This window comes from Heptranchias perlo, chromosome 19, assembly GCF_035084215.1.
Source record: "Heptranchias perlo isolate sHepPer1 chromosome 19, sHepPer1.hap1, whole genome shotgun sequence".
Classification (NCBI taxonomy): domain Eukaryota; kingdom Metazoa; phylum Chordata; class Chondrichthyes; order Hexanchiformes; family Hexanchidae; genus Heptranchias; species Heptranchias perlo.
In genome coordinates, this window is record NC_090343.1 from 22,403,220 (window position 1) to 22,430,359 (window position 27,140).

Below are 27,140 nucleotides of genomic sequence, written 5' to 3' on the forward strand. Positions count from 1 at the left end.
TGGTTAGATCAACCAAAGTAACGAAGACGTAAGATCGAAAACTATTCAAGTTCACATATAGTTATTTTGGGAATGTAACAGGGCACAATCAGCCCTTAGCGCAAGAAGAAGCGAAGAGAGCGGTGTGAGAATCGATCAGTAATAATCACCTTCCAGGTCCATCTTCATGGCCGAAACCTTGCGAAGGATTTGTCCATGTTTAAATTCGGTGTGGAATGTAATCTTCGCTTCAAGTAGTAACTCCGGGGACGAAAGGGCGAAAGATTTACCACAGAAGCAAGAATCTCTTGTCACTGATCCCAAAGAGACTATTTACACGGCGCTGTATGATTTTTGCGCCAGGGCAAGTGAGGAGCTGTCCTTTCGAACTGGGGATGAATTTGAAATCCTTAACGATGATGATTATTCTTCTGGAGCTTGGTGGTTTGCAAAAAAAATAAATAGTTCCAATGGCGATAAATGCACAGGATATATTCCCTATAATTATGTTGCCAAGAAAGAAAGTTTAGCCACAGAACTGTAAGTGATTTCAAAGGTTTTTCATAGCATTTAATTTGTAAAGTCCAAGTGCTTCCTGTCATGGAATTTACTTGGAGACAAATGTTACTTTTGTTGCTGTTTCTGACTGATTCTGTATCTTCTGAAACTGAAGAATTGTATGTAGGTATGTCTTTCCTGGCTTTAATCTCACTCGTGTATTTGTTTGGCAGATATGCCATGAATTGTTTTAGTTAAAACTGTTCAGAGGCGGGGAGGTTTTGGATTTTAATCCATTCTACCTTTCTCTTACTGAGGTGGGAGAGCTTCCTGCTGATTTTCCATGACTTAATACATTTCTCCTTGTCCATAAACAAATCTAAGTCGAAAAATACTGTTGGCGAAGTTGCGGACAAAAGCTGAATACATTCATCTGTTGTTCCTTTGTCCATTATTTTGGTGAAGGTGTTGACCGATTTGAAATAAATGGGATTAAAATAAGGAGGGGACATAATGTAACAGCCGAGCCCAGTCCTGCCTACGCCAGAGTTCCAGACATGTATACTTCCAACACGAGTCAATCGATAACAGTCAGGAGTGGAAACACTCGTTCAATCTTTCTCTCCCTATCCCAGTAAAAGAACTTCAGGATGTCACAAAGGCTTTACAGCTAATTAAGTACTTTTGAAAGGTAGCCACTGTTGTAATGTAGGAAATCATCAGTAACACTAAAGTTTTGTGGAACCCCTATTGCCACTTGGCTTAGCTAACTTGCTATAGACCTACGGTTGCCAACTCTGGTTGGACCTATTCCTGGAGGCTTCTTCACAAGATCTCCCACCTCCAATGGCCCTGCCAGTCAAACAGCCTTTTTTTTAAAATTTCCAATATTTCTATAATAAAGAAAATGTTCTAAAAAAATACATATTTTTCTCCTGGGTTGTTTGCAGCAGGAGATTAATCTTCAATGACTGGAGATCCTAGGGCAATCCTGGAGGGTTCGCAACCCTATACAGGCCAGGGATTGAACCTTGGATCTTCCTAATCCGCACGGCTCAGCAACTTATTCTCTTACCTACTCAGACATTAGGAGATCAATAAAAACATATTATTTATATCATAAGGTACTTAATAAGAAAACAAATATCTTTGGGGGACGGGGGGTGCTTAAAAACTGAGCACAAAATCTGCCCATTCTACTCAATTCACTTTGATATTTTTTTCTAATGCAGTACAATAGAAACCTCATTTATTACCAAATCCGAGAAAATTAAATATTGCTGAAGATCAATGTTCCCATTATAGACAGGGATTGTGTCTGAGATGGAGGTTAAATAGTATTTTGGGGTACATAATTATATTTGATTTTGTAGGTTGTTAATCAGTGAGGGGGGAGCATGAGAGTAAAAGGTCAGAACTGACAGGAATGTTTTCTGTGATATAGATTATTTGAACATTAGTGTTCATGTTTTTGTAACATGGTGTCGTTTTTCATACAACTCAATATAAGCCATGCATATTAGAGAGCACTCAAAGTATCATAACATAACCAGAAAAAAGATACTTTGTCAAATCTGTCATTGCTGAAATGTTTGGCCAACAGCAGTATATCAGTCCCCTCCCCCATAATAGGCAGCTGTTGCATCTCTCCATCAGTCTAAGTATATACACCCCATTAACACCAGTTTGGGCAACATCAGAAAAACAGCAAAAGTCTGGAATTTAAAAAAACGTCTGGAATTGTTTCTTTAGATTGTGTTGTGTAAGAATAAATAATGTACGTCTCTGAGCCCCGCTAAGAGTGGAAATTCAAATTTTGCACCTGAGGAATGATTAACTGAAAATTCCCAATATTACAAAGAGTGCAATTAATGCAGAAAGTGTTTAATGATGTGACACCATATTTAATATGCTAAAGTTGTCTTACATTAAACCAACTCAGATAACATGAATATATTTTCCCAATATTCTGAGTAAATGCACACTGGTTTGAAACAATGTAATTCTTACCAGAGATCAAGAAATGACCAGCATCATAGAGTTGTATCTCAAATGGGGTAAATTTTATGAATGCACGCTCCTGGTGGGGAGCCTTGCTTGTTGGGAGTGCTTATTAAGAAATTGCATACATGCTTCCAGTAATCCTCCATCCTATTTTTTTTCTCTCTCCTTTCTCATTTACAAAAATACTCTGAAGATATAATTTAGTGCGTGGAAAGAAAAAAAATATAATTTATGTTACTTCAAAATCCTAAAGTAGTCGAGAACCATTCTAGAAAACAACATAGACTGATGGGCAGATGTGCTAGAACCTGCATATCAAGTCTTGAGTTTCATGATTTCATCAGATGTCTGATGATCTTCCCTTGATTGAAGTGGGTTATTTTGTGTGGTGGTCAGGGAGGAGCGGGGGGGAGCGATAAGAGAAACTAGAATAGGCAGAAGTTCCAAAGTTCAGAGAAGACATATAAAATGTGCATTGGTTCTGTCCTCTGGGAAAACAATAGGCATTCTTGGAAAACAGGAATTTCTAATCCGCATCCATTCATATGACAAATAACTGATTGACTGTAAGTGAGAGGGCAGTTTGGTATATTATTAATTTATGTTTGGCTCAAGCTGAAAATTGTATGACATCAATTCTTCATGTTTTCATGATAGCTGATGGGGGAAAGAAAATTTTTCTCCCCCCAAGCATCAATGAAAGGTGAAATTTCAAAGGATCACGACTCCTGACTGTCGAAACCCTTTTTGTTACCAGTAATAAGGTCCATTTTGAAAAGAGTGCACACAGATCATGCTTTTACTTTTTTACTGACCATAACCTGCCATACATAAATTAATTTATTTGTTCATAGGTTTGTTGAATCATTTTGCTCCTTCTAATTTTAGCTTGAGTCAGCTACCTGGCAAACAGTTAGCAGGGAGTAACATCAGTGCCACCACCACAAGCAAAACCTTCAGAGCTACTAACCTCTGAAGCGGAAAATAGCACACCAAACGCTGTTTCCTGGCGTGAGTGCATACTCAGGGTTATGAGACTAAGATTTGATGGTAGCTGTGAGAGACAATGAGAATGATAAAAGGGAGAAAGGGAACTAGTAAAAGAGGAAAGAAGAAAGGTAATGAGAAAGGGGAATAGGAAAGAGGAAAGTGGAATGAGAGAAAGAATAAGAGAAATAGGGAAAGAGTGAGGAAGGAGAGCAGATGTGCAAGAGAAAATGGAAGTAAGATGGAAAGAAAAATGAACGGGACAAGGAAAGAACACAAACAGAAGGAATGGGAGAAAGGAAATAAGAAGTGAGGTAATGAGAAAAAATGGGAAAGATGGAATGAGAGGGAGATGGAGGACATGTGAGAGCTAGAGGGAGCAAGATAATTAAAGAGGGAATGAGACCCAGGTAGTGAGGGAATGAAAGAGATGGAGCAGTAAAAAATTATGGATTATGTGTGTGAGAGAAAGAGAATAAGAAGGAAAGGAAAATGAGGCAGGAAAAGATTTTAAAAAAACATGTGTAAGCATTTCAAATAAATTGTTGGAAACAAATCATATTAAAACTTTCATTGATATACTAGATTTCAAAATTTACTTCATAATAAATGTTTAGTTACGGTGAAAACAGTAATACACAAAATTTAAAACATGCGGCTCATTGTCTGTATTCAACTGTTTTTTCCAGCTCTTGAGCTTTACAAGGTTCACCATACCTGGCTCTAGCCTGACCTGGCTTTCAACATCTTAACCGCATAAACAGTTGTGTGTTTCTAAGAATCTCTGCGTATTAAAACATAATGGAGTTTAAGCCTTATCCTTTTAGTTCTAATTCATCTGTCACACACTTCTTCCACATTGTTTCATGTCGTGCTGTGCCTCCTTATCAGTTTGTAGGTGTTCACCCACCCTTCTTAACAGCAAGCTGGGCAGCAGAAAGCAAATAGCAAAAATCTTGCAAGGTGTTTGTTTCATGTTGTCTTCTAGGCATCGCTACAATTGATCAATTAGTGTTATGGGTTTGATAGTGATGGTTCTTGGCCTCAGTAGATGGACTATGGACTAGTATCATGAGCCATGTTTTGAGTGGATACTCATGATGCTCACAATGTTCCCAATTAAACTGTTATTTACCTCAAATATTGCTAATAGACAGGAATTTTTAAGGATGAATGAATATTGATCTATGATATTTTGCGCATTAGTAAATAATTGGAACATTGAGAGGATGGAATCTGTTCATCTCAACCACAAGATTTGCATAGAGTGCCAATACCTCAGTTTGTGTATGAATAGTGATGAGAAATCTTTCTGCCCAATTTAAGATGGAATGGATATTTGGAATAGCTAAAATTTGGCCAAAATCCAAATTTGAACCCAGAATGGAATTTTCTGCCTAGAAAATGAGAGAGATTTGCTTGCACTAGCATCTGCCTCTTTTGTTTGTTGGACTGAACTTTTCAATTCCATTAGAACACCAGGGCTAGGAAGGATGGTGTGTAACAAACAGTGTAAGGCACCTGGCTGGGAAACATGAATTGTCAGGACTCCAATGCACTGTTTTTAATTAGGAAAGCAGAAAATATATCATCTCAGATGCCAGACATTTTATTTTGGTCTATTAATAATGGTGTTTATTGTGGGCAGTACTTTAGATTGGAAGTGTTTCTGTATAAGTACTTTTTTTTAAGTTTGTTTACTCCTACATAAGGTGTCTAACATAGAAGCTTATTTTATTCAGGTTTTCTATGCTAGACTCCATTCTGCTACCTATCTTCCCTGTCACTATTTTATTGGTTAGGATTTCTCTTCTTTCTTTCACTATGCTTAATTTTTCTTCAATAATTAAAAATGGATTTACACTACGTCTGGTGCAAAATGGTTTTGCTTCACACCAGTGCTACAGTCTTGACTCTGCTTTGTTCTGGAGTCAGGTCAGGCCATAACTCCACATTTACACTCCATAAGTTTAGGGCTAGTGTAAAGCAGAAATACATGCACAAAATATTATACCTATCTATCTGTAGAACTGCTCATTTGTTTTTATATTGCTATCACTCAGGCTTTTCATGATGCAGGTAGCAGTAGGCAAATTATTTTTATTTTTAGTGCTTCCTTTATACTACATAGCTAGATGGTTGCAGGACTGCAATCAAGCAGATGTAGCTACAAATCCAGGGACTGCTTTAAAAAGCTGGAATGTAATCTACCCCACACCTAGGATTATTTTATTCTGGGTTCAATCTAAAGCACTGTTTGTGTTGGCAATTGGGTCAGTTTTAGGCAGACATTGGCTTACTTTAGGCCTTTAGAAACCTATTTCTAACCTGTCATACAGATGGGTTGTTAAACTGAGGCCCCATTGTCCCTGAACTGATGGTTCATATAGATGTTAAGGATCCCACTTTTCAAAGAAGAGCAGGGAGTTTTTCAGTGTCCTGGCCAACATTCTTCCCTCAACCAACACCACCAAAAAAACAGATTAACTGGTCATTCATCACATTGCTGTTTGTGGGATCTCACTGTTTGCAAAATGGCTGCCATATTTGCCTACATAACAACAATGACAACACTCCATAATAATTCATCTAAAGCACTTTGGGATATTTCTGACCCCTGCCATGTTGTTTATACACTTTTTTTCTAACCACATTGTACTTTTGTATGTAAGGCACCTCATTCTCACAGCTCAAATACTTGGACTTCCTTAATTATGCATCAGATTAGTCATACAAAGGGTTTTACAATCCCTATTTATTTACATGATGGCATTTTGCATTGATGGTTTCACTAAATGTATTGCCGTATTGTACAATTCTGCTGCAGTGATAGTATAGATTGATTAAAAAAGACATGCCACTTTAGGTTTACATGGGTTGTGCTTAAGTATCCTAAGGAACCACCATTACAGCTTTGACAGTTGGCATTGAACTCTTTCACATACTTTGCCAGCTCCTTGGCAAAGATTTCACCTTGAGTCCATTCACCATCTATCCCATCCATTTGTGCATTCCTGGTGTAGAGCCTCACCTGCAACGAACGCATATCAGGAAATCACATGGACGCAGCCCATAATTTTCTGTTCATTAAAATTAATAAATGGAAAATTATCAGCTACATCCCCACGATTTCCCAATGTGCACTTGCACTGGGCAAAGCTCCATGCTAAAAGAATGCAAGTGGAAAATGTACGTAACTCATGCCTGAATTTACAGAGAATTTGAAAACATCAACTTTTTTCAAAGATATAAATTAGTGCAAGATGGATTCTGCCTAAAAATACCCAACTTTATATTATCAACACTGAGCAGCAACATACAAATTGATTGTGTATAAGGATTCTATCTGGTTAAATACACACAAAGGTTGTTTCCAATATATTTTAAATTCAGCAAATTCAAAGTATTTCCCATGCTTGTGCGTTTATTTTGCTGAGGTTGAGGGATGTTCAATTAGTAAAATGTCTATGTAGAATTTTTTAATACATTTCTTGTTTTTAAATTTAAAAAAATATATGTCTAATGTCAGGTATGTACTTGAATGATGTCAGAACATTTGCAACTGAATAGGAAAAACAGGTTCGCAGACCAAGCTCAATACTTCTTTCTAAGTGTAATTTTCTGAGTATGCTCTGCCAGCGAGGAACCTCACCCATTGCTAGTGCCAGAAAACTGGGAGCAACCGACCATGATTTTCTGATGTGGGATGGGGAGAGATTGCCTTCTGCCATCATCTGCTAGAAAGTTCAGTTCCTTTGTTCCTGTTCTAAATAGCAATCTCTGACTGGGAGGGTAAGTGACATGTGTCATTCTTCAGCTAGCCTCCAGGAAGTTTGTGAATGGCCTGTATTGATTTGTAGGGTGAGAGTTGAATTACCCACCGCCATTTGCTAACGTTAATGAAAAGTTAGTGTGAGTATAAAATGGGGAAACCCATTTTATGCTCGTGCTGAGTTTTACTTTCACAGTGAACAGAGAAAAAAATATCACCTGTTGTGTTTCTCTCTGTAGATAAATACCTGGCCTTCATTCCATGCTTTCATCTTCGCTTCCAGCCTAGTGAGATAGGGGAACTCAAAATTAGATAATTACAGGTACAATCTTGTGTAGAACATTAGCACACTAATGCATTTTGCATTTCCCATAGGTCATTGTAGAAATATATAGTATATTGACCATTAAAACACACGGTTGCATTAGATATATTTATGCTCAAACATATTTATTTACCATTTCTTTTTGTAGCTGGTATGTTGGGAAACTCAGCCGATCTGAAGCAAAAGGTATTCTACTCTCTCCCCAAAATATGACTGGGTCTTTCCTCATCCGCAAAAGTGAAAATCAAGAAAATGTATATGCATTGTCAGGTAAGCATTTTATACAAGTAAATAATATTTTCTCCCACTCATGCATTTTATTAGATATCATGAGGACTTTATGTGCTGCCGTATGTGTTATCTATGATCTTTATGGAATGCTAAAAATTGTGGAGTAGTGATTAGAGTTTCATAATTGCCCACGTTCATTTGCAATAAGACAGTCAAAACCACATGCCCAGTCAGTTTGTGGTTAGCCCTGTACCAGATTTCCTGTACTGGAACATTCTACAATCAACAGCTTCGGTTTCCTCCTAAAATGGAGCCAGAACAAACATTTTTATTTTAAATTTTTAAACCCTGTAGCCCAGGGCCACATGCTGCTCCCAAGCCCCAGCAATCTGGCCCTAAAAGCCCTGGGAATTCAATCCTATTTGTGCTTATATTTCTGATTTGTGGTTATGTAAAGGGCATTTCGCCTCTTTGGTGGGCAAACCCTAAATCAGAATACCAGGATCTGTTCATGTAAGCAATTTGAGACATATGCAATTTAATAGAAACAAGGATTTAAGCTTTATATGTGGCTCCTGAGACTCCATGGTAAGCACTAATGTGGCTCATGAAGACAAATGCTTGGATATTGCTGCCAAAAATAATCCAGGCTGCTGCTGTCCCAGGACCCCCACTCTTTGCCTTTGCGGCCCCCCCATTTAACTTCCTAGCGGAAGCTCCGGCCCATTTTCCTGTGATGAATCTGGCGAGCTGCATCGGAACGCCTGTTTAGCGCCCTGCAGCTCGACTGCCGAATGTAAAGTCAAAATCTACCCCTTAATGCTATCTAAAATTCCTCTCCCCATTATTTTGTGGAAATGTTAACCCATTTATTTCAAAGAGAGAGTGATTTGAAATAAATCTGTTGAATGTCCACACTTTGGTTTGGACGGTGTAATTTTCAGCCTACAGATTTCTGTTTATTTTTGATGGTGACCTACATGGAGATGGGTTGTATTATAGAAAAGCCCCATCCACATACCTATTTCCTGATTTAGGCTCCAGGTTTAATCCCTGCTGTTTGCTGAGAAGCTACTCTTGGCTGGGGAGCAGTTGTAAATAGTCTTATCATCTCTGTAATAATGAGGGGGAAAATTAGCCACGGTTCGTGTTCCTCATTCATATCCAGTTACTCCTATGTGTATGTGTGGGTGTGTTATCATCAAGTGAAGATATGATGGAGCTGACATTCATTGTCCAGGTTCACACATGAAGAATGGTCACTTAGGTGAGATATTCCCAACACCTGTGAAACAGTACCACAGTATAACTTACCTCATTCAGAAGAAAAGGGAAACATGGTAAAAAAATCAATAAAAACTGCATCCTTTGCGTCAGGATTACAATATTATAAATCTGATGTTCCATTTTACATTTGTATATTGTGTGTGAAAATTTAGGATATTTAAATTCTATTTCTCTTTGCCTTCCCTTGGTTATGCGTGAGGGGTGGATAGGGACCAGTCTGACTTCAGCCAGTTTAATTTTTTTTTAAATAGAATTAATATTTTGAAAAAGAGATATTCTAGATAGAGCCAATTAGATTGGGAAATGGCTGCAAATCCATTTTAAACAAATCTCCTTTGGTTATCTCCACCTATCTCCATTCATACTTTTCACACCATTCTTTAGTCAAATCCCTTCCAACTGCCCACAGGCTGAAACTGACCTGATCACAGTCACCAATATCGTGTGTGACTGTTATAGAACTGTGATATCCCTTCTTGACCTCTTCAACATCTCCATTGTCTTCAACCCTGTGGCTAAAGGTTCCATCATTGGCCGCCTTCTATTCCTGATCTATATGCTGCCCTCAGCAACATCAATAAGCATGGGATCAGCTTCCATTAGAGTACTGGTGATGCTCAGCTTGACGACAGCACTAACCCACTTCCCCCCCCCCCGATTCCGTAGCATTGCTATTTTGTCCAACTGCGTGTCCAGCATTAAGTTATGGGTGACCAGAATGTTCTGCAGCTTAACATTGGCAAGACCAAAGCCAAATCTGTTCAACTGCTAGAAATTTTGCACATTTTCACCAATTCAACCCCCCTTCCCAGATTATACTCGACAGTGCTCAACCTTATTGCTCTGTTTGACTTTGAGCTCATTTCCAAACAATCACTAAGATTGCCAACTTCTGGTTCCCAATTATTTGTCATCTTCATCCATCATCCTTACTTCATCCCCAATAAAACCCACATCCATGTATTTTTTCACCTACAGGCTTGGCTTCTCTAAAGCTCTTCTCATTGGCCTATTGAGCTCCATTCTATGTAAACTCTAGCTCATAAAAGCCCTGCTGCCAGCATTCAGTCCTGTTTTAAATCCCACTCATCTTTCACCCCTCTCCTTACTGACTTTGACTGGCTGTCTGTACCCCAGCACATTGATTTCAAAATCCTTCCAAGGCCACACTCCACCCCTCACCTCTGCTATCTCCTCCAACCCTACATTCCTTGCTCACACTCTTTGTTCTTCTGTGACTTGTCTACTAAATATCCCCCGTTTCTGTAGCCCACCAACAGCGGAAAAGCCTTCAGACACTCACTTACAAATTCACCAGGAATTTTCTTCTTAAATCAATCTGTTTTGTTACATTGTTCCACACCTTTAAATAACTCCTTATTTGATGACCTCCCAAAACTCTAAACTTGCTAGGTTCAACTGATACTTTGTGTAGTGCTTTGAGATATTTCACTATATTAAAGGTGCTTTATAAGTGCAAGTTATTGTTGATCAGAGTGAATGCAACTTCTCAACTTTTTTAATGCTTTTCTTTCATTATTGTCTGCTGGTCCAGTGACTCCATTCAATGAATACAGACAGAAAAGAGTGGAGGGTTTTAGAATTTGAATCTGGGGAGACTGCAACTATTCAAAGTAGTCAATGCTGAATGAAAGTTTTTATCTATTACATCCTATTCTTTTTGGAGTTCTAATGAGTTCAGAAAAACTATCTAGCCAGGTTCTCACAATCTTCCATGTCTTACTCTATTATATAGAATTCCCATTTTACCCTTTCTTCTTCAGTTCGAGATGGAGCCATTGTAATACATTATCGTATCTTGCAAAATAAAACTGGGCAGTTTTGCCTGAATACAATCAATCGATTTTCAAGTCTGAAAGAACTCGTGGAATGCTACAAATTAAATTACCTTCGGTCAGGTCTCCGGTTAACTACACCTTGTCAGAATGTAAGTTAATTTTAAGTAAATAATTTCCAGATTATTATATCTTCTACATATTTCAAGCATTTTTGAAATAAAAGCTTTTACAGCAATTAATATGTAAGTCAGCCTGGCATGAAATTACTGTTGGAGAGTTATACATCAAGAACAATGTACAGTTTTACTTTAAAGTCAAAATGTGGCAGAAGTCAGTGTGCTGTGGGTACAAATGGGTTGGTCTTTTCTTGAGATAAAACGTTTGCACTGCCTGACATTGTGAGGTAAAATTTCTGATTGCATGCTCCTGGCATGGAGCCTCATATATCAGGAAATCGCACATGTGCTGCCTGTGATTTTGCTTCTGACAGACTAGGCTCCATACCAGGAATACACAAAATTTACCCTGATGTGTCAGTCTGTCACACGCTATTAATTTCACTTCCACATTCACCATATACTGTTAAGTTAGGCCAAGGCTATGATGTATGTAGGCAAACAGTACAACCATTCTGCACGCAGCAAGATCTTACAAACTGCAATACATGCTAGGCTGCTTTATTTTGGCTGTGGGAGGAATTTTAGGTAGGAATAGCTGGTCAACATTTCTTGCACAACCAAAAAACAAATTAACCCTCATTGCTGTTTGTGAGATCTTTCTGTGAGTAGAATGCTCTTCTTTGCATAGTGCCACAGGATCTTTAATGGCCACCAGAACAGACACCTCGGTTTAGCATCTCATCTGAAGGACAACACCTCCAATAATGCAGTATTCCTTCAGTACAGAATTATTAGCCTAGGTTATGTGCTCAAGACCTGGAATAGGGCTTGAACCCACAACCTACTGACCTAAAAGCGAGACTGCTACCAACTGAGCCGAGGTTCAAATGAACAGCTAAAGCCTAAAGTCAAGCTTACTCTCCTTGCTCCTCACATTTGTGTAGTGTTGTGTCTGACATTGTCTGAAGGTAGCTCATTATTTTTTTTAATCTGCAAAAAGCCAACATGATCATCAATGAGTTCTTTAAATGAAACGCTTGTGACTATTTTCCAACCAACACTATTCCTGTATGAACGCTTAATTTCAACGTGCATTTTTTTTATCACAGTCATCGTTGCTGGTTATTTAAAATGGAATAATGTCTGCAGTAAAAAGGTGCACAGAGGAATTTAGTTTGAGCGTATAAAGTGTTCATTCACCAACAGCACCAGGCAGTAAAATGGGCCTACATTCTCTGGAGTTTAGAAGAATGAGAGGTGATCTCATTGAAACGTATAAAATTCTTAGAGAGCTTGAAAGGGTAGATGCTGAAAGGCTGTTTCCCCTAGCTGGAGAGTCTAGAACTAGAGGTCATAGTCTCAAGATAAGAAGTCAGCCATTTAGGACCAAGATGAGGAAAAATTTCTTCACTCAGAGGGTTGTGAATCTTTGAAATTCTCTACCGCAGAGGGCTGTGGATGCTCAGTCATTGAGTATATTCAAGGTTGAGATTGAAAGATTTATAGACACCAAGGGAATCAAGGGATATGGGGATAGGGCAGGAAAGTGGAGTTGAGGTAGAAGATCAGCCATGATCTTATCGAATGGCGGAGCAGGCTCAAGGGGCTGTATGGCCTAATCCTGTTCTTATTTCTTATGTTCTTACGTAGAAAATATATTCCAATTAGCTCATGAAAAGGTCTGTCTGGTAAGCCGAATGCTAAGGAATTAAATATCAGTTTTTACTTTAACAATCAATGCATATGATGGTTTAAAAGAAACTTTCATTCCAATCTTGTATGTATTTTATATTTGAAGCAACAGCAACCAAATATAAGAGATTTGTCCTATGTGACTGTGGATGACTGGGAGCGGCCAAGAAAAGAGTTCACTTTTACGGAAAAGCTAGGTTCTGGACATTTTGGAGACGTATATGCTGGATATTGGAATGAAACTGTTCAAGTAGCCATCAAAACAGTACGAGTTGGTAAGGATGCATTGGAGGTGAGATGTGATTACATAGAAGCTTTAACACTAGAGTGGTTGGTTCAATTAGGGCAGGGGTGTCCAAACTGCAGTCCATGGGCCACATGCAGCCTCTGAACCCTGGTAGTGCAGCACTTGAAGCTTAGGCAACATTGGTCTATTTGTGCTTGTATATCTTATTTGTTGGAGATTATCTTGTTTGAATTTTATAGGCCTGGAATTTTAGAAAGGACTGTTCTTGGCATTGTTGCCTCATTGGTAAATAAATCCTAGATCTGTTAGTGTCTGTAATAACCCACAAAAAATCTTGGGCACCCCTAGTTACTAGGAGACCCTTGTTTGAAACCCCCGTCTCAACTGAGTTATGCACTGAGGTGATATTTGAATGAAAATGTTATTGATTCTCAGCTAAGATTTTTAATTTAAAAATAACTGCCTTGAAGAATTGAACCAATTTCTGTGCTGTTTTGTATAAAGTTTAATGTGGACCTTTAAGTTCTCTTCCAATTTTTATAGCATCCTATGATCCATTTAGGACAGTTATTTAATTTTCTTAAAGAAACCACTCCATTATTTCAATTTCATTTCATTTCCAGTAGAATATGCTCATTAAAAAACCTGTTTATTGATATTTTAATAAATTAAAACTGCATAGTACTTAGAAAGGAACAACTCATAGGCCTACTTTCATGTCTTTGCTAATTTTGGTGAAAAAGTATGTGGTCTAATTTTATTAGAAGGGGCCAACAGATTATTTATCCATGTTTAGAGCTGCTCTAACCATTCTTGCCCCTCCAAAAATTGAACAAACATCAATGGAAACATTTTTAAAACTGATTTTGCTTGTTAATGTCTTGTTTAAATCATTTAATGAGAAACTCATGCAGCATTCCATAGCGTAACAGTCAAATCTAAGCTTGAGTATTTCACTTAGTCATGGAGTTAGTGAGTTTAATTAAGAGAAAATTTTGGAAGTATTGTCACAACAGTGAGAGAAGTGAATAGTATAGAGCCGTTTTCTACCTGAACATTATGGGTGTAGCAGACACTGACAGACATATTCCAGTGGAGCAAAGATGGAGGAGCGGGTGGCCTACGAGCATGATGGCATAGAAACCACATGACTAGGCCAGATGGAGGGTATAAAGACACCAATTCAGCTACCCGGGCATGACAGGGAAGCAGTGAGTAAAGACGCTCGGGCCGACCAGTGAGGCTATGACTGATAAATATCACCTGGTCCACAAAGACCTGCAGGAACAATCAGCATTTTTCAACACACTACCAGTGACAGTGTCATAGAGAACTTTCAGGTATCCACAGGGGATATCTCACTTTGTTTGGCCTTTGGATATCTGCCATTATCTTTTCTACACCATCTAGGAATAGTGAAACTGAACTTATTCAGTTGTGCAATGCTACTTGTATGTGTTCAATGTGTTTGCCTGTGTGTCACTAACTTTTCTGTGTTGCTTATGGATATGCCTTACTACTAGATGTTTCCTTAAGTGGAGGAGTAGGGTACAGATGGTATCATAGCAAACTAGCAATCTGCAAGAGATACAGAACAGTCACTACCTGTATCCGTGACTATCTAATGCACCACTATCCGTGCCAGGGATCTCCTTTGCTGAAGTCACTGTGCACACATTGCTTTCAGAGATGGTGCCTACTGTCACTTGATGGCACAGAACTTTTGATGCCTCTGAGCTACTCTACACATTTCCAGCTACTGTCCACTAATCTGTATTAGCAAAGGACAGCGGCTATCTATGAGGTCTGGAGTCCCTCCTTTTTTGCCTGTAACCATTCTCCTTGTGAGTTGAAGTTGGTCATGATTGTATCTTGGACCTAATAGCAGTGGGAGCATTCATGAGGAATGGTCTTATTGTGACTGTGTGATTAATGCCTTCACTGCTGATGCCACTGGTGTTGCCATGCACTCAGACAACCATTGGTTCAACTAAATCATATCACCTTCGAATGCCATATGTAAGGAGGCAAGTGACTGTTCAGTGCAAATCTCGTTTACCAACAGCCCCCATTGCAAAACAGGACTACTCAGGACTGTATCTCCGAACAACTCAGCATGCTGGAACACTGCCCTATTCCTTTACCTGCACCAACCTAAGCTTCCTCCTCAACATCATTATGTACTACTTCTGTAGACTGTATTTGTTCTGGCGTTTACTGCAAGTAGGAGTGGTAATATTTGGTCCTCAGATTAGATGATGCACTCCAGGTCAACCACTGGGTTCTTCTTTTCTGAGAAGAGAGCAGATGGCACAGTATGAGTACATAAGTACATGTCCATTTGGGTATTGTATTGTCTTTAACATACCCTATTAAGTGCTTCTGAACAATAATTGTATGTGGATATGTTGATGAAATATGTTATGCATTTTGTAGAATATATGAATAATCTTGTACATACCAGTAGCTATGACCACCCCTCCAAGCTCCACAGTTCAGATACTTCCTCCTGAATAACTTGATTATTGCTTCTTCATATGTAGTGAGTTATATGGTCCACTGCCTTATTATGTGGCACTTTTGCCTTTCCATATCAAAGCAATGGGATTGAGACGGTGATCTGGCCGATGGAAATTGTTTTCTGCAACACATTCTGTTTTCCATTATGAAATGTACAATATAATTTGCATAACTCTGCGTTTTTTCACTTATTTTATCTTACTTGCTATATCCTTGCTAATATTTCTTTGTGTCAGTGCAGCATTTTTGCATATAGCTTTAACAACTATTACTTTCCCATATGCCAATATATTGTAAGAACACTGGGATAAATAAACCAAAAAAGCTTTTAATGAATAGAACCATTGGGGATTTACCATCCATATGTAGGCAAGTACTAAAAGCCTAAAGTTGGCTTGCTTGAAACATCTGACATCAACTGCTCCAAATTATAATGACATTAATTCTATAAAGATACATGTAAGATACTGAGTGAGTGAGTGAGTAATAACTTGCCAAAAACATTGAAAAGGAAGTCAAATCATGAAATCATGAACCAACATTCCCTTATTAGTAATACAGTTAACAGCATTTGAATATCTAACAGTAATAATATTCAAGATACTTAGGTAGATATTATTAATTGACAGAATTAATATCTGAGGTTATAAAGGCACTTCAGTGTATCGCAGTAATTCAGCACCAACTGAGCTCTCTTTATTGCAAGTTGATATTATGCTCAATATCCAAAATTGACATAAAGTCAGCAAGGTTAGTTTAGACTAGACTCCATATATAGTTCACCAGTTAACAGTTTTGAATAGCAAGATTATCAGATATATTAAAGTCCTTCAGTAACACATGCCATGCTTGTTGACTGATTAGCATATTGGGGGATATCCTTCCACCCCTCCCACTCCCCCTGCCCACCGTAGAAATTAGATTGTGATGCTCCATTATAAAGGTTACTAGTTCTTGGGGGGATGGAGAAATAATTGAAGGACAGGTCACCCTGACTGCTTTCATACTTGTCCTAGCAGTTGATTCCAGAGCAGCAATGACTTGGGAGAGGATGGGAAAAGCTGAAGAAGAGGAGAAGGGAAAAAATAAAATGCCTGATTGCCAAAAGTGTTAACTTGGCTTTAAAGCCAGCCTAGTGATGCAGCTCTTTTGTCTCCTCTCTCACCACCAAATAACGGCATGGATTCATGCTCATGAGCTTCCCAGATAAATTGTCACCTTCAGTCAGGGTATGCTGTACTGGGTAGGATGGAAGAGGGAGATGGAGACAGACAGGTCAAGCAATTACCCACAATTTGTGTTACATCATTAAATGGTAGAAAATAACCAACTGAAGATGGGGGAAGGGGAAATATAAAGGGAGACCAATAATAAAATCACTATTGCGAGAAGTGGAAAATATGCACAGGCTTGAGAAGCATCACTGGTATGGTTGGATTTGCATGTACTGTCTGCCGGTAATGGCTCATAGAATCATTGAAATTACAACATCTGAGGCAGCTATTATGATACCTCTACTGGTGCTAGCTTTTCAACTCCAACTACTAATTCTATCCCATCTCCCTGCCCTTTGAAGTTATTTCTAATGAAATATGAAGTGACAAAATAACATAATTTACAGCAAAGATGCCCTCTGTCCTACTCCTAACAAAATCATTAACATGTTTACAAAGATTTTGTTGAAGATTGGACACAGAGGACATCTTCCCTGATGGATATGGCGATGTCATTCTATAATATTCAAATTGTACTTTAGGATTACGTTGATGGTGGGTCTTTGTTTTCTTTTTCAGAAAGAGGCTCTTCAGAAAGAAGGTGTTAAACTATTGAAGGCTATAATGAAATCTATTTAAACAATTCAAAAGAAACCCCTGCATTCGGTGTTTGACTATGAAGTAATTATACCTTAAAACTGGCAGAAAGGTTTTGTGAAAATGACATTAAGAAGAGCAAAGGTGTAGTAAACAAAAAAAGTTAATGTTTGGTCAAATCTATTCTTACAATTTTACATATTTTTTTCTCCAGACGTAATGAATCAGAAAGATTTCCAGGCAGAGACACAGATTATGAAGAAGTTGCATCATCCTCATGTATTGCCATTGTACGCAGTATGCACAACAGCTGATCCTTTCTACATTGTAACTGAACTAATGAAAAATGGCAGCATGCTAAGTTATTTACGAAGTTGAGTAGACATTCTTTTTATTTTTACTTGTCCAGTATTTTGGCATGTTTTCTTGTGATGTAAGTATAATATAGGATGCTTAGGTTAGTGTCTAGGGCCCTTATCCAAATTCAGCCATCAAGGTTGAACCTGTGCATATGAAATTGTGCTGCTGGAAGCTGGGAGCTACAGTTAATTGACTGATGGGTGCGGCTGCTTAATTTTTTTGTTGGGATAGTTAAGTGTTCTTTTGTCATTGGGCCTTCTTTTGCTGGGGGTCCTGGTTTGGTTTGACATTGATATCTCGACAGGGACTGAAACAAACTAGGCAAAATCAAGATCAAGAAGATCCACTTAAAGATGAATCTTAGCAACAAGCAAATTATATGCTTCTACCACCAATTAAGAGACTGCAACACAAAATTTTCAAGATAATGATTAGTACCCTTGCAGGACATTTTTCTGAAATTTCCACCATTGCGGAACTGGACTCCACTTACACTAATACAGTGGAATGTTTGTGGAATACCATTGCCAGAATAACAAAGTTCTCAGAAAGCACTTTGTTTGCAAAGATCAACCTATCATCTTTCAGCTTGTAGTTATGGCTTGAAAATTTTGGGCTTTTTTCACTGCAACATAGAAGGCTAAGGATCGAACAGAGATTTTTAAAATTCTGAAAGGTTATAAGAGGGTAAATAATGAGAGGTTGATTGTGCTGGTTGATGACTTGGTAACAAGGGGCATGGACTGATGATTATCAGTAGAAGAACAAAAAGAGAAATTTTGTCATTTCTATGGACCCGTGAGCCCTGAGGCAGGTTATGTCTCCCCAACCAGAAATCTGATCCTCTAAAACAAAAGCAAAATACTACGGATGCTGGCAATCTGAAATAAAAACAGAAAATACAGGAAACACTCAGCAGGTCAGGCGACATCTGTGGAGAGAGAAACAGAGTTTACATTTTAGGTCTGATAACAGGTCATCAACCTGAAATGTTAACTCTATTTCTCTCTCCACAGATGCTGCCTGGCCTGAGAGTTTCCAGCATTTTCTGTTTTTATTTCAGAAATTTTACCTAGTGCTTTGAATGTTCTTAAACCAGTCCTGAGGCAAAACAATCATAATACTGCCTAATACCATCTGGGAACTTGTCCTGCAAAATCCATAACTTATCTCCAGGTTCACTCCTATCGTCTGTGGGGTAAATGTTGTAGGTGATTTTTTTGACTTGTCTCTGTCAAACTTTCTCATGCAACTTAGTGTCTTCTGCAAATTTATTGCCAAACCTTATAATTCCTTTTAAGGCCATTAGTAAATATTGTGAACAGCAAGGATGTCTTGAGGAACCCTACTGGACAAATTTGAACAATTCCCCTTGCTAATCTTTCTGTTATCTAGCTCATTAATAATCCAATTTATGACTTCATGGCTGGAACTCATGAGCTTTTGCTTTAAGTAGGTCTCCCTTGAGGGGTCATATAGACTGCGTTGCCCTCCTCCTTTAACTTTGATACTAGCTCAAAGAACTTCAGTATCACTACTCCATAGTGGGACTAATTGGAGAGCTGGCACAGGCACGATCGGCCGAATGGCCTCCTTCTGTGCTGTATCATTCTATGATTCTATAAAATGAATGGCCATCTGCAGGAATGGTTTTACACAGTAAAAGAAGATCATGTGGGTCCTGCCTGAAAATTATTTTGAGAGACATCCCGCTGACTTGTTTGGTTTTGATCTGACCTACTTTCAATCTACTGCCAGCTAGTTTCTAAAATGTAGTAAATTATAAATCTGTCTGCTTTACTTAGGTTTCACAGTATGTAATATTTCTTGAATTAAAGTGCGTTTTCTATATCAAGGATTTGGTAATAGATCTTCCCATAAGCAATGTCGGTGTATAAATGCTTAATGCACACAGAAATATAGTACAAGTGCTTTGCCATTACACAAATCTGTGGAATAATAGCCCACACAAAAGTGTTGTATGATTCAGTTACGAATTCATATGTGAACTTTGATGTTAAGAAGATCTAGCCAAGATGCGAATCGAGGTATCTCAAGAAAGTTAAATGTTTTTTGGCAAAATCAATGTTTATGTTCGCTGTGTCCTTACTTTTGTTGATTTTAAACTATTATCAGGCAAAGAAGGATTCCATCTGAACTTGGAGCAACTACTTGACATGACAGTCCAGGTAGCAGTGGGGATGTCATATCTGGAATCCCAAAACTATATCCATCGGGATTTGGCTGCAAGAAATGTTCTAGTTGGAGATAATTGCATTTGCAAGATTGCTGACTTCGGATTAGCGAGAGTTATAAAGGTAATGTTGCTTTCTTTCCATATCACATGTGCATAAAACTAAATGTGTTCATGCTAGAAACAGGACATTAGACTTGTTGATCTCCTCTGGATTGGACTATATTGAACAGATGTAGACCAACACACCAGAAATGGCTAAAAATCTAATTAGGATAAATTCAAAAATATGCTTTAAAGTTTACCTTTGAGAGCTGTTTCGAATACAGGTCAATCCAGATAAACAATTAGCCAAGAACTGTTTTGCTTGAATCTTTTGCACGTTTTGGAATTTTGTGCTTGATCACACGATACTTATGGATGAGAAAGGCCATTCAACTCATGTTAATCCATCCATCCAGAGAGACCCTACAGTCCCGCTATTTGTGCTTCTAATTATTCTTTAAGTGATTTCAGAGTTTTTGCCTAGACGTCCCACCTGATACTACCTGATATCAGTGCTAAAATGACCTTTTACTAGTTTGAACCTGTGTCCCTTTGTATTACTCACATAGCTTAATTTAAACTAATATTACAGACTAACCTTTTCCATTCCCTTAACTATCTTGCAGTAACATCTTGCATAAGATCATCTTTCCAATTCCTCCTTTCCAAGGCTGGAAAACCAAAGTCTCTTCAGGCTTTCCTTGGAACTCAGACCCCTTGCAGCAGAGACCAATTTCATGGCTCTTCTCAGCACTTGAATGTCTCCCTTGTTCCTTGGCAATCAGAACTGGACACAGTACTCAATATGTGGTCTGACAAGTGCATTGCCCAGTTTGACCATGACTTTCTTTGACTTGTTTGGACATGTTTAGCGTCAATTCTACTAAGAATCCTATGTCACTTTCAACTTAATCATTTGCTATTTTAATACTTAAGCTACTGGAGTTTTTTCCCCAAACACTGGAAATATATGAGAGCGCACTACTTTGCATCCCTTGTCTTTGAGCTTTGAGGCAATCTTCATGTACGTGCCTTTTAAGGTACCTATATTCTCCCTATGTTATTTACCCCTTTATGAACTACCACCACAGAGCCTGGTCCTGTCCCTTTCAGTATCCCTTCTAGCCTTTCCTCAATTTGTACTGCTCCAGCGATTGGTAGACAGCTCACCACTCTGTAGGCCATGTCTTTATGACACACATTTACTTCCTGAGCAAAGAATCCCCTACAATCACAGTCTCATTGTAATCTGCAAACTTCATCTTTGTCAAACCTATTCTCTCTATATTATACCTGTCTTTTCTTCTACGACCTTGTTTCTTTCTGCAGCATTAGACAGTGCCTGTAATCTGTTATTGTAAGCTTATTGGTATTTTCGTAGGCTTTCTTATCATTCTTGCTTTTCTCAATCTTAACCCATCTAGTATCCCCAGTTCCTTGGTTCCCCTTTGCTCTTGTCTCCATATCATGAAAACCTTGCCCTTGGTTATATTGCTCTTCAATCCCTGATGGATTACTCTCAAGGTTTAATGACCACTGACTTGTGATAGCTCATTTGACTGAGTGTAAAACTTTCCATTTGCCCTCAAATTGCCTCACTTTTTTTGCCTTTGTAAGCTCCTGCACATTGTCCCTGAGGCCATGACCTTTTCTTTAAGCTTATTGAAAGCAGTTTTCACATTTCTTTACCCATCTAATGTATCGGGCTGCCTTCAATGTGAACATTTCACAGCAAATACACTTCATAGCCTCCCTCTTCATTTTACTTCTCATATGCTTAACATATGCTCTGCACTTCCAACTGGTGGCACCATTGTTCGATGGGCTATGATATGTGTTCATATTGTGGTTAAGAAAATGGTAGCATATGTAATTGCACATTTCACGATGAGTTGGGCTACTCATGAGGAATTCCTGGCAACTGTTGTCATTATACATAAGCTTGCACTGTTCTGGATGTGTCCTACTAATTTAACATCTGTAAATAAGTTTAGTTAATTAATTTAGAATCTGAGCCAGCTTGAGTGTGGTGTGTTGATAATGCTGCCTTCCAGGGTGCATTGGAGAGAATGATGTACAGCGAGCATTAGTGATCTAGAATTGTACCTGTGTTGAAGGGTATCAGATCTATGTAGGAGCAAAAAATGCAGAGCTGTAGCTTTTGATTCTTAAGTGGCATGAGGTCCACTTACAGGAAGTGTGGCAAGACTGTTGCAAGAGGCAGCAGCTTATTAAAATACCTCAAAATTGCATCACATTGGTGGCAACAAATTGTGAGAGATACCTGCTCCGACACGCAGATACCCGCTCTGACACGCAGCTACCCGCTCCGTCACGCTGATGCAAAGCTTATAAATAAAATAGCTTTTCAAAAATCAAAATATAAAAGGAGAAAGAAAGCAGCAGAGCAGGTTACCAAACTATCCTTCAAATTTGGACTTGAGTTTTAAACCAGCACAGAATGATGATATCGAAGTCCTTCCTTTATTTGCTGGTGTACAAAGATGCTTCAGGGATTGAGTTTTGTAGTTTAAAGCCAGTTCCTAGTTTGTGCAAGCATATAGGATAAAACTACCCACGGCTCAGCACAAATTGACAGTCTCACTCAGAAAGATAATAAGGATGGCTGGTATGGGAAATTAAAATGTCACAATCATTTAATGGGGAGTGCTTTACTGAGATTATTGTGTACCTGAAGTGATGATGCTTAATACTGGCTACCAAAAGTGACAGTCTTTGGCTTCTCAGCACTGAGAATTCCCCCCACACCTACTGAACATAAAGTTCTGTTCAATGTATTAGGAAGTAATTTCATTTTTTTCTAAGTGCCTAGGTTTTCACTCCAGCCTCTCATTCTTACCATGGCATATGTTAATCTGGTGATTTATCTATGTATATGGGCACTTAACTAAAGAGGGCCCCTTTTCAAAGCAAAATTGTGTCCAGCATCAAAAACCAGTGATGGAACTTGAACAAGTTTATTGGGCCATGAGTTGTCTCCAGACGGGCACATGCCTTTGCCTCTTACATGTCAAGTAAGTCTGGAACACAGTATTTATACTTGAACATTTAAGGCATCTAGTTGGCTGGCACATCACAAGCTGACATGCTTACATCCTTAAGGCCTTCCACCACACTGTACTGATGTCTCCCTCGTGCTCTCCCTCTAGCTTGCACTTTCTCTTTCTTACCCCTTACCTTATCTCTCTCTTCTGCCAGTGTGTGATGCAGCTAGATGAGCTCAGCATCTGTCCTAAGTGCATGGCTGAGATCAGGGGAATCATAGACATCCAGGGCATGAGCACATCAACCAGGTGAGTCAGAGGCACAACCACCAACAAAGTGGTGTTGGGAACTTGGGGCTTCAGAAAACAGGCTCAGTTGCAAGCTATTGAATGCCACTGTCATCCAACAACCATACAGTTATCAATTCACAAATTCAGAATCAACCAATCAATGGTTATTTCACATTCCTGCTGATTTAGAAATCAAATGATCAGTAAATATACTTCATAGCAGTGTCTTCAAAAGTAATTCATTGGATGTGAAGTGCTCTGGGAAATCCTGAGGATACTCTAAGATCTGTATAAGTGCAAGTTTGTTTGTTCATTTGTTCTTTCTCTCATTCTTTCACATTTCAGTTATTTTCTAGAGATTGTGAAAACAGACATTTTAAAACAAGAATACGGCTTTGTTAAATTTCAGCTTGATCCAACTCACCTGGCTTAGAAAGTACTGGCCTATGCACAGGTTTATTAATTCAACAAATATGAAAAGTTGATTTCCTACAGTGATAGAGGAAAGTTCAGGTTTGCATATAACCTTATTTCCTTAATGTACATACCATGCAATGGGTACTAATGTCACATGAAATTAGATGCTATCTTTACTGCAAACAATAACAAGGTGATAATAAACCGTTAAGAGAGAGAGTAATTTTTTATACCCCCACTGTGAGCAAATCCAAGCATGGGTGTGTGTTGTGCCAAAGAATGGTGGAATGTAAATTCACGCCTATGATTTTTCCCTACAAAGTGAGTTCCCTTCTCATCTAGTTCATAGGGGGAGATGCGTCTCAAATTTTCAATTCTTTCCCACATTGGAAAGGAAAATAGCCACTCAGACTGCTCTCGTATGCCAGCTACCAGCTGCTTTTGTACAGCATTGATAGAAACTTGGGAGCATCTACCTGATGGATCACCAGATGAGAAAGCAACTAAAGATAGCGAATACAATGTTTCCAAACTGTTCACTGGAGTTTATTACACATAACAGACACTGGAATATTAGTACCACCTAGTGGCCATAGTGTGTTATAGCTGAAACCTGAAAACAGTCTGGTGTGCGATTTTCATGCCCCTGGCGCTCTGTTTGCACTTAAATGATGCACACTCCATGTATGGGAAGTTTTATGAGGCTGATTTGACGTAATATTTAAATTATACTACATGGTATGAATTTAGGACAAATGGAATCTGATCGTGCTAAAGTTATGTACTTTCAATTACTAAGATCTAATTATGACATCAGAGCAGGCTTCTTGGGCCAAATGGCCGACCCCTGTCACATGTAACATTCTATTGTTTTTTAACATCTAGGAGGATGTGTATGTGTCACAAACTGTTACAATTCCATATAAATGGACAGCCCCAGAAGCCATTGAATTTGGCCGTTTCTCTGTGAAATCTGATGTGTGGTCTTTTGGTGTTCTACTTTATGAAATAGTCACTTACGGTAAAACACCTTATCCAGGTAAGCCTTGTATTTTGTTGTACAGTATCTGCATACTGAAAAGCATTCACAAAAAACCTTTAAGATCAGTCTTTTTAACATAAATCATTGTGTTGCAGGAATGAACAACCAAGAAGTAGTGAGCATGGTTTCTCAAGATTACAGAATGCCTTGTCCTAATGGATGTCCCAAGAAATTGCATGAAATAATGCTTAAGTGCTGGGACAATCTAGCTCAAAAGCGCCCATCATTTGAGGCATTAGTACAAGAACTGGTGTCCTTCAACAATTATGAAGGTGAAATCTGCTATACCTCCAACATGAAAAATTTCTGTTAAAACTAGAAATGTGAGGCTCCTTAAAATATTATTACAACATTGTAAAACTACAGCGTTGGGATTGCACATGAACCTTAAGTATCCTTAATTCCTAACTCAATATTAAGCAGTCCAGAGGTAATAGACTTTTGGGTTAAACTTTTTAGGTATCACTGCCATTTTACAAACCAAGTAATAAAATTTCCTTGTTGCTGTTAGCAATAATACACATGGTTCCAATTTATAAAGCTCTTGAAAATAAAATTATCTTTATTTAATCATTGCTACTAAGTAGTCGTTGCAGAATGTCGGGGAAATTAAAGAAACTTTCTTTTTAAAGGAATGGACCTGTTAAAATATTTATGGGAGAGGGGTATACTTTCCTCTTTGTGTAAAGTTAAACGAAAATTGTTTACTAAAGTGTTGCTGGTTATAATGAAAGTTTAGTGAAATGTGTCCATGCCATATGGTATTGCTATATGATGGGGATAGAATCAATTTTAAAGGCCCCAATTGATTGCAAGGCCCAAATTTTGTTGACTATTTCAAAAAAATACATTTTGTTTGCCTGCATCAAAGGCAATTGGCCGGGCTACTTCTGAAGCCTGCAGCTGTGATTTTCCTCTCCACACTGAGGCGGGCTTCCTGACACAGGTGAGAATCCCACTAGGTGACTTCTATCGAAATGGGTCTGAGTATGGGAAATTGATTGGGATCAGGGGTGTAGGCATGGAGCAGCCAGAAGGCCCACCTGCCAATGTGGCTTCAGCGTACGGGCCTGTAGGATAATCAACCCTAACATGCCCAAGTGTAGTTTTATGTAGCATTTGCTATTTAACTAGTAATCTTGTTTTTCGAGCTAAAATCCAAGTAAAATTCAATGAGGCGATGCATTCTGTCTGAACTTAGTGCATATGTGAGTGAATGTATGTATGTGAGTGTGTGTCAGTGAGTGAATGTGTGAGCGTGTGTTTATATATGAGTGTGTGTGTGTTTATATGTGAGTATGTATCGTGAATGTGTTCATGCGTTTGTTTGCGAGTGTCTCATTTAATGTTGCTAATTCTACTAGTGTTAACTTTCCCACAGACCAAAAATCAAGAATCCAAGCAAGAGTGGGAACAGTGTCCAAACCAACCTCATTCAGCGAGTTACATAAAAAAACAAAAAGTCATCATTAGTTTCCAAATTGTTTAATCTTGTTTTGCTTAGAGTGGTTTTGCAACTTTTAAAAATCTTTAATGCTGAAATATTCAAGCTACTTAAAGTACAAAACATTTCATCAAAGTCTTAGAACATGAACATTATCAGATTTGTGATATTGTTTGCTTGGAAATAGTCCAACAATCTTAAAGGGTTCCTGAAGCAGATTTTCCCAAGTAAAGTTTGTATATATTGTTCTTTTAAAGTGTCCTGGCACCTTAGATATTCTATTGAATAGCTTATATTTTGTTTTAATTTGTGGTGATATTTTCTTCCTATCCTCAAAAAAGTCAAGTGTGATACTCCAGCCAATTTTCTCTGACGATAAATTTTGCTACGTTAGTAATTGGATAAACAATTCTAATTTACACAGAAACTGTTTCTAATATTGGGTATTACTGTATTTGTCCAAGACTGGAGCCAGGAGACTTGCTTCCAACTCCCTATCATTACTGCCCAGTAACCCATTGGTAGGAGGTATAGAAAAGCGGCCAGCAATGATTTGAGTCAATTTTTAAAAGATTAACCTCTGTATTTCCCTCCCTGTAGTGAAGTGGTTGCCTCTACTTTCTGCCTGTAATAGAATGTCCCTCATTAGGACTGTGACATGTGGTGATTGATTGGCAAGATCTTGTAGCTCAGCAATACCAACATGCAGCCAGTCATGTCCTTTGTATTAAGTTGTTTCAAGCAAACAAAACAATGTGAATGTGTGCAATATTTATTAATTTTCTATATGACATTAATAATTCTAGATGCTGTAATCCAAATGTTTGATTGAACATGTTGGACTATCTTCTGTACCACCTTGTTGCTTTTCTTAATGCAGCAGAATTCATCTTTAATGAATCATGGCTGTGTGTTGTATACCTCATTATAATCTGATTTAGGTTTGTCATCAGTATTTAATAAAGCTATTTGTATTTAAAGAAGCAACTCAGGGTAAATGCTGTAAGTGTATGGTTTTTGTTTGATGCATTAATTCCCATAATAAATGTGTGTTTGGGTTCCATACAATAA

General features: G+C 38.3%; 1 protein-coding gene across 2 annotated transcripts; it reads left to right on the forward strand.

The window, feature by feature from the left end:
- Positions 1 to 79: 79 nt before the first annotated feature.
- Positions 80 to 27,140, forward strand: LOC137335226 (protein-tyrosine kinase 6-like). 2 transcript variants are annotated; one of them, XM_068000468.1, is made up of 9 exons: positions 80 to 519; positions 7,714 to 7,835; positions 10,868 to 11,031; positions 12,800 to 12,968; positions 17,486 to 17,644; positions 19,768 to 19,949; positions 24,469 to 24,622; positions 24,721 to 24,897; positions 26,007 to 27,140. In XM_068000468.1, exons 1-9 carry the CDS (start codon positions 167 to 169, stop codon positions 26,096 to 26,098), a joined length of 1,572 nt encoding a protein of 523 aa, XP_067856569.1. In that variant the 5' UTR covers positions 80 to 166; the 3' UTR covers positions 26,099 to 27,140. The 2 variants fall into 2 exon arrangements, with proteins under 2 accessions (XP_067856569.1, XP_067856570.1); XM_068000469.1 differs by having other exon boundaries at positions 24,721 to 24,948; positions 26,007 to 26,093.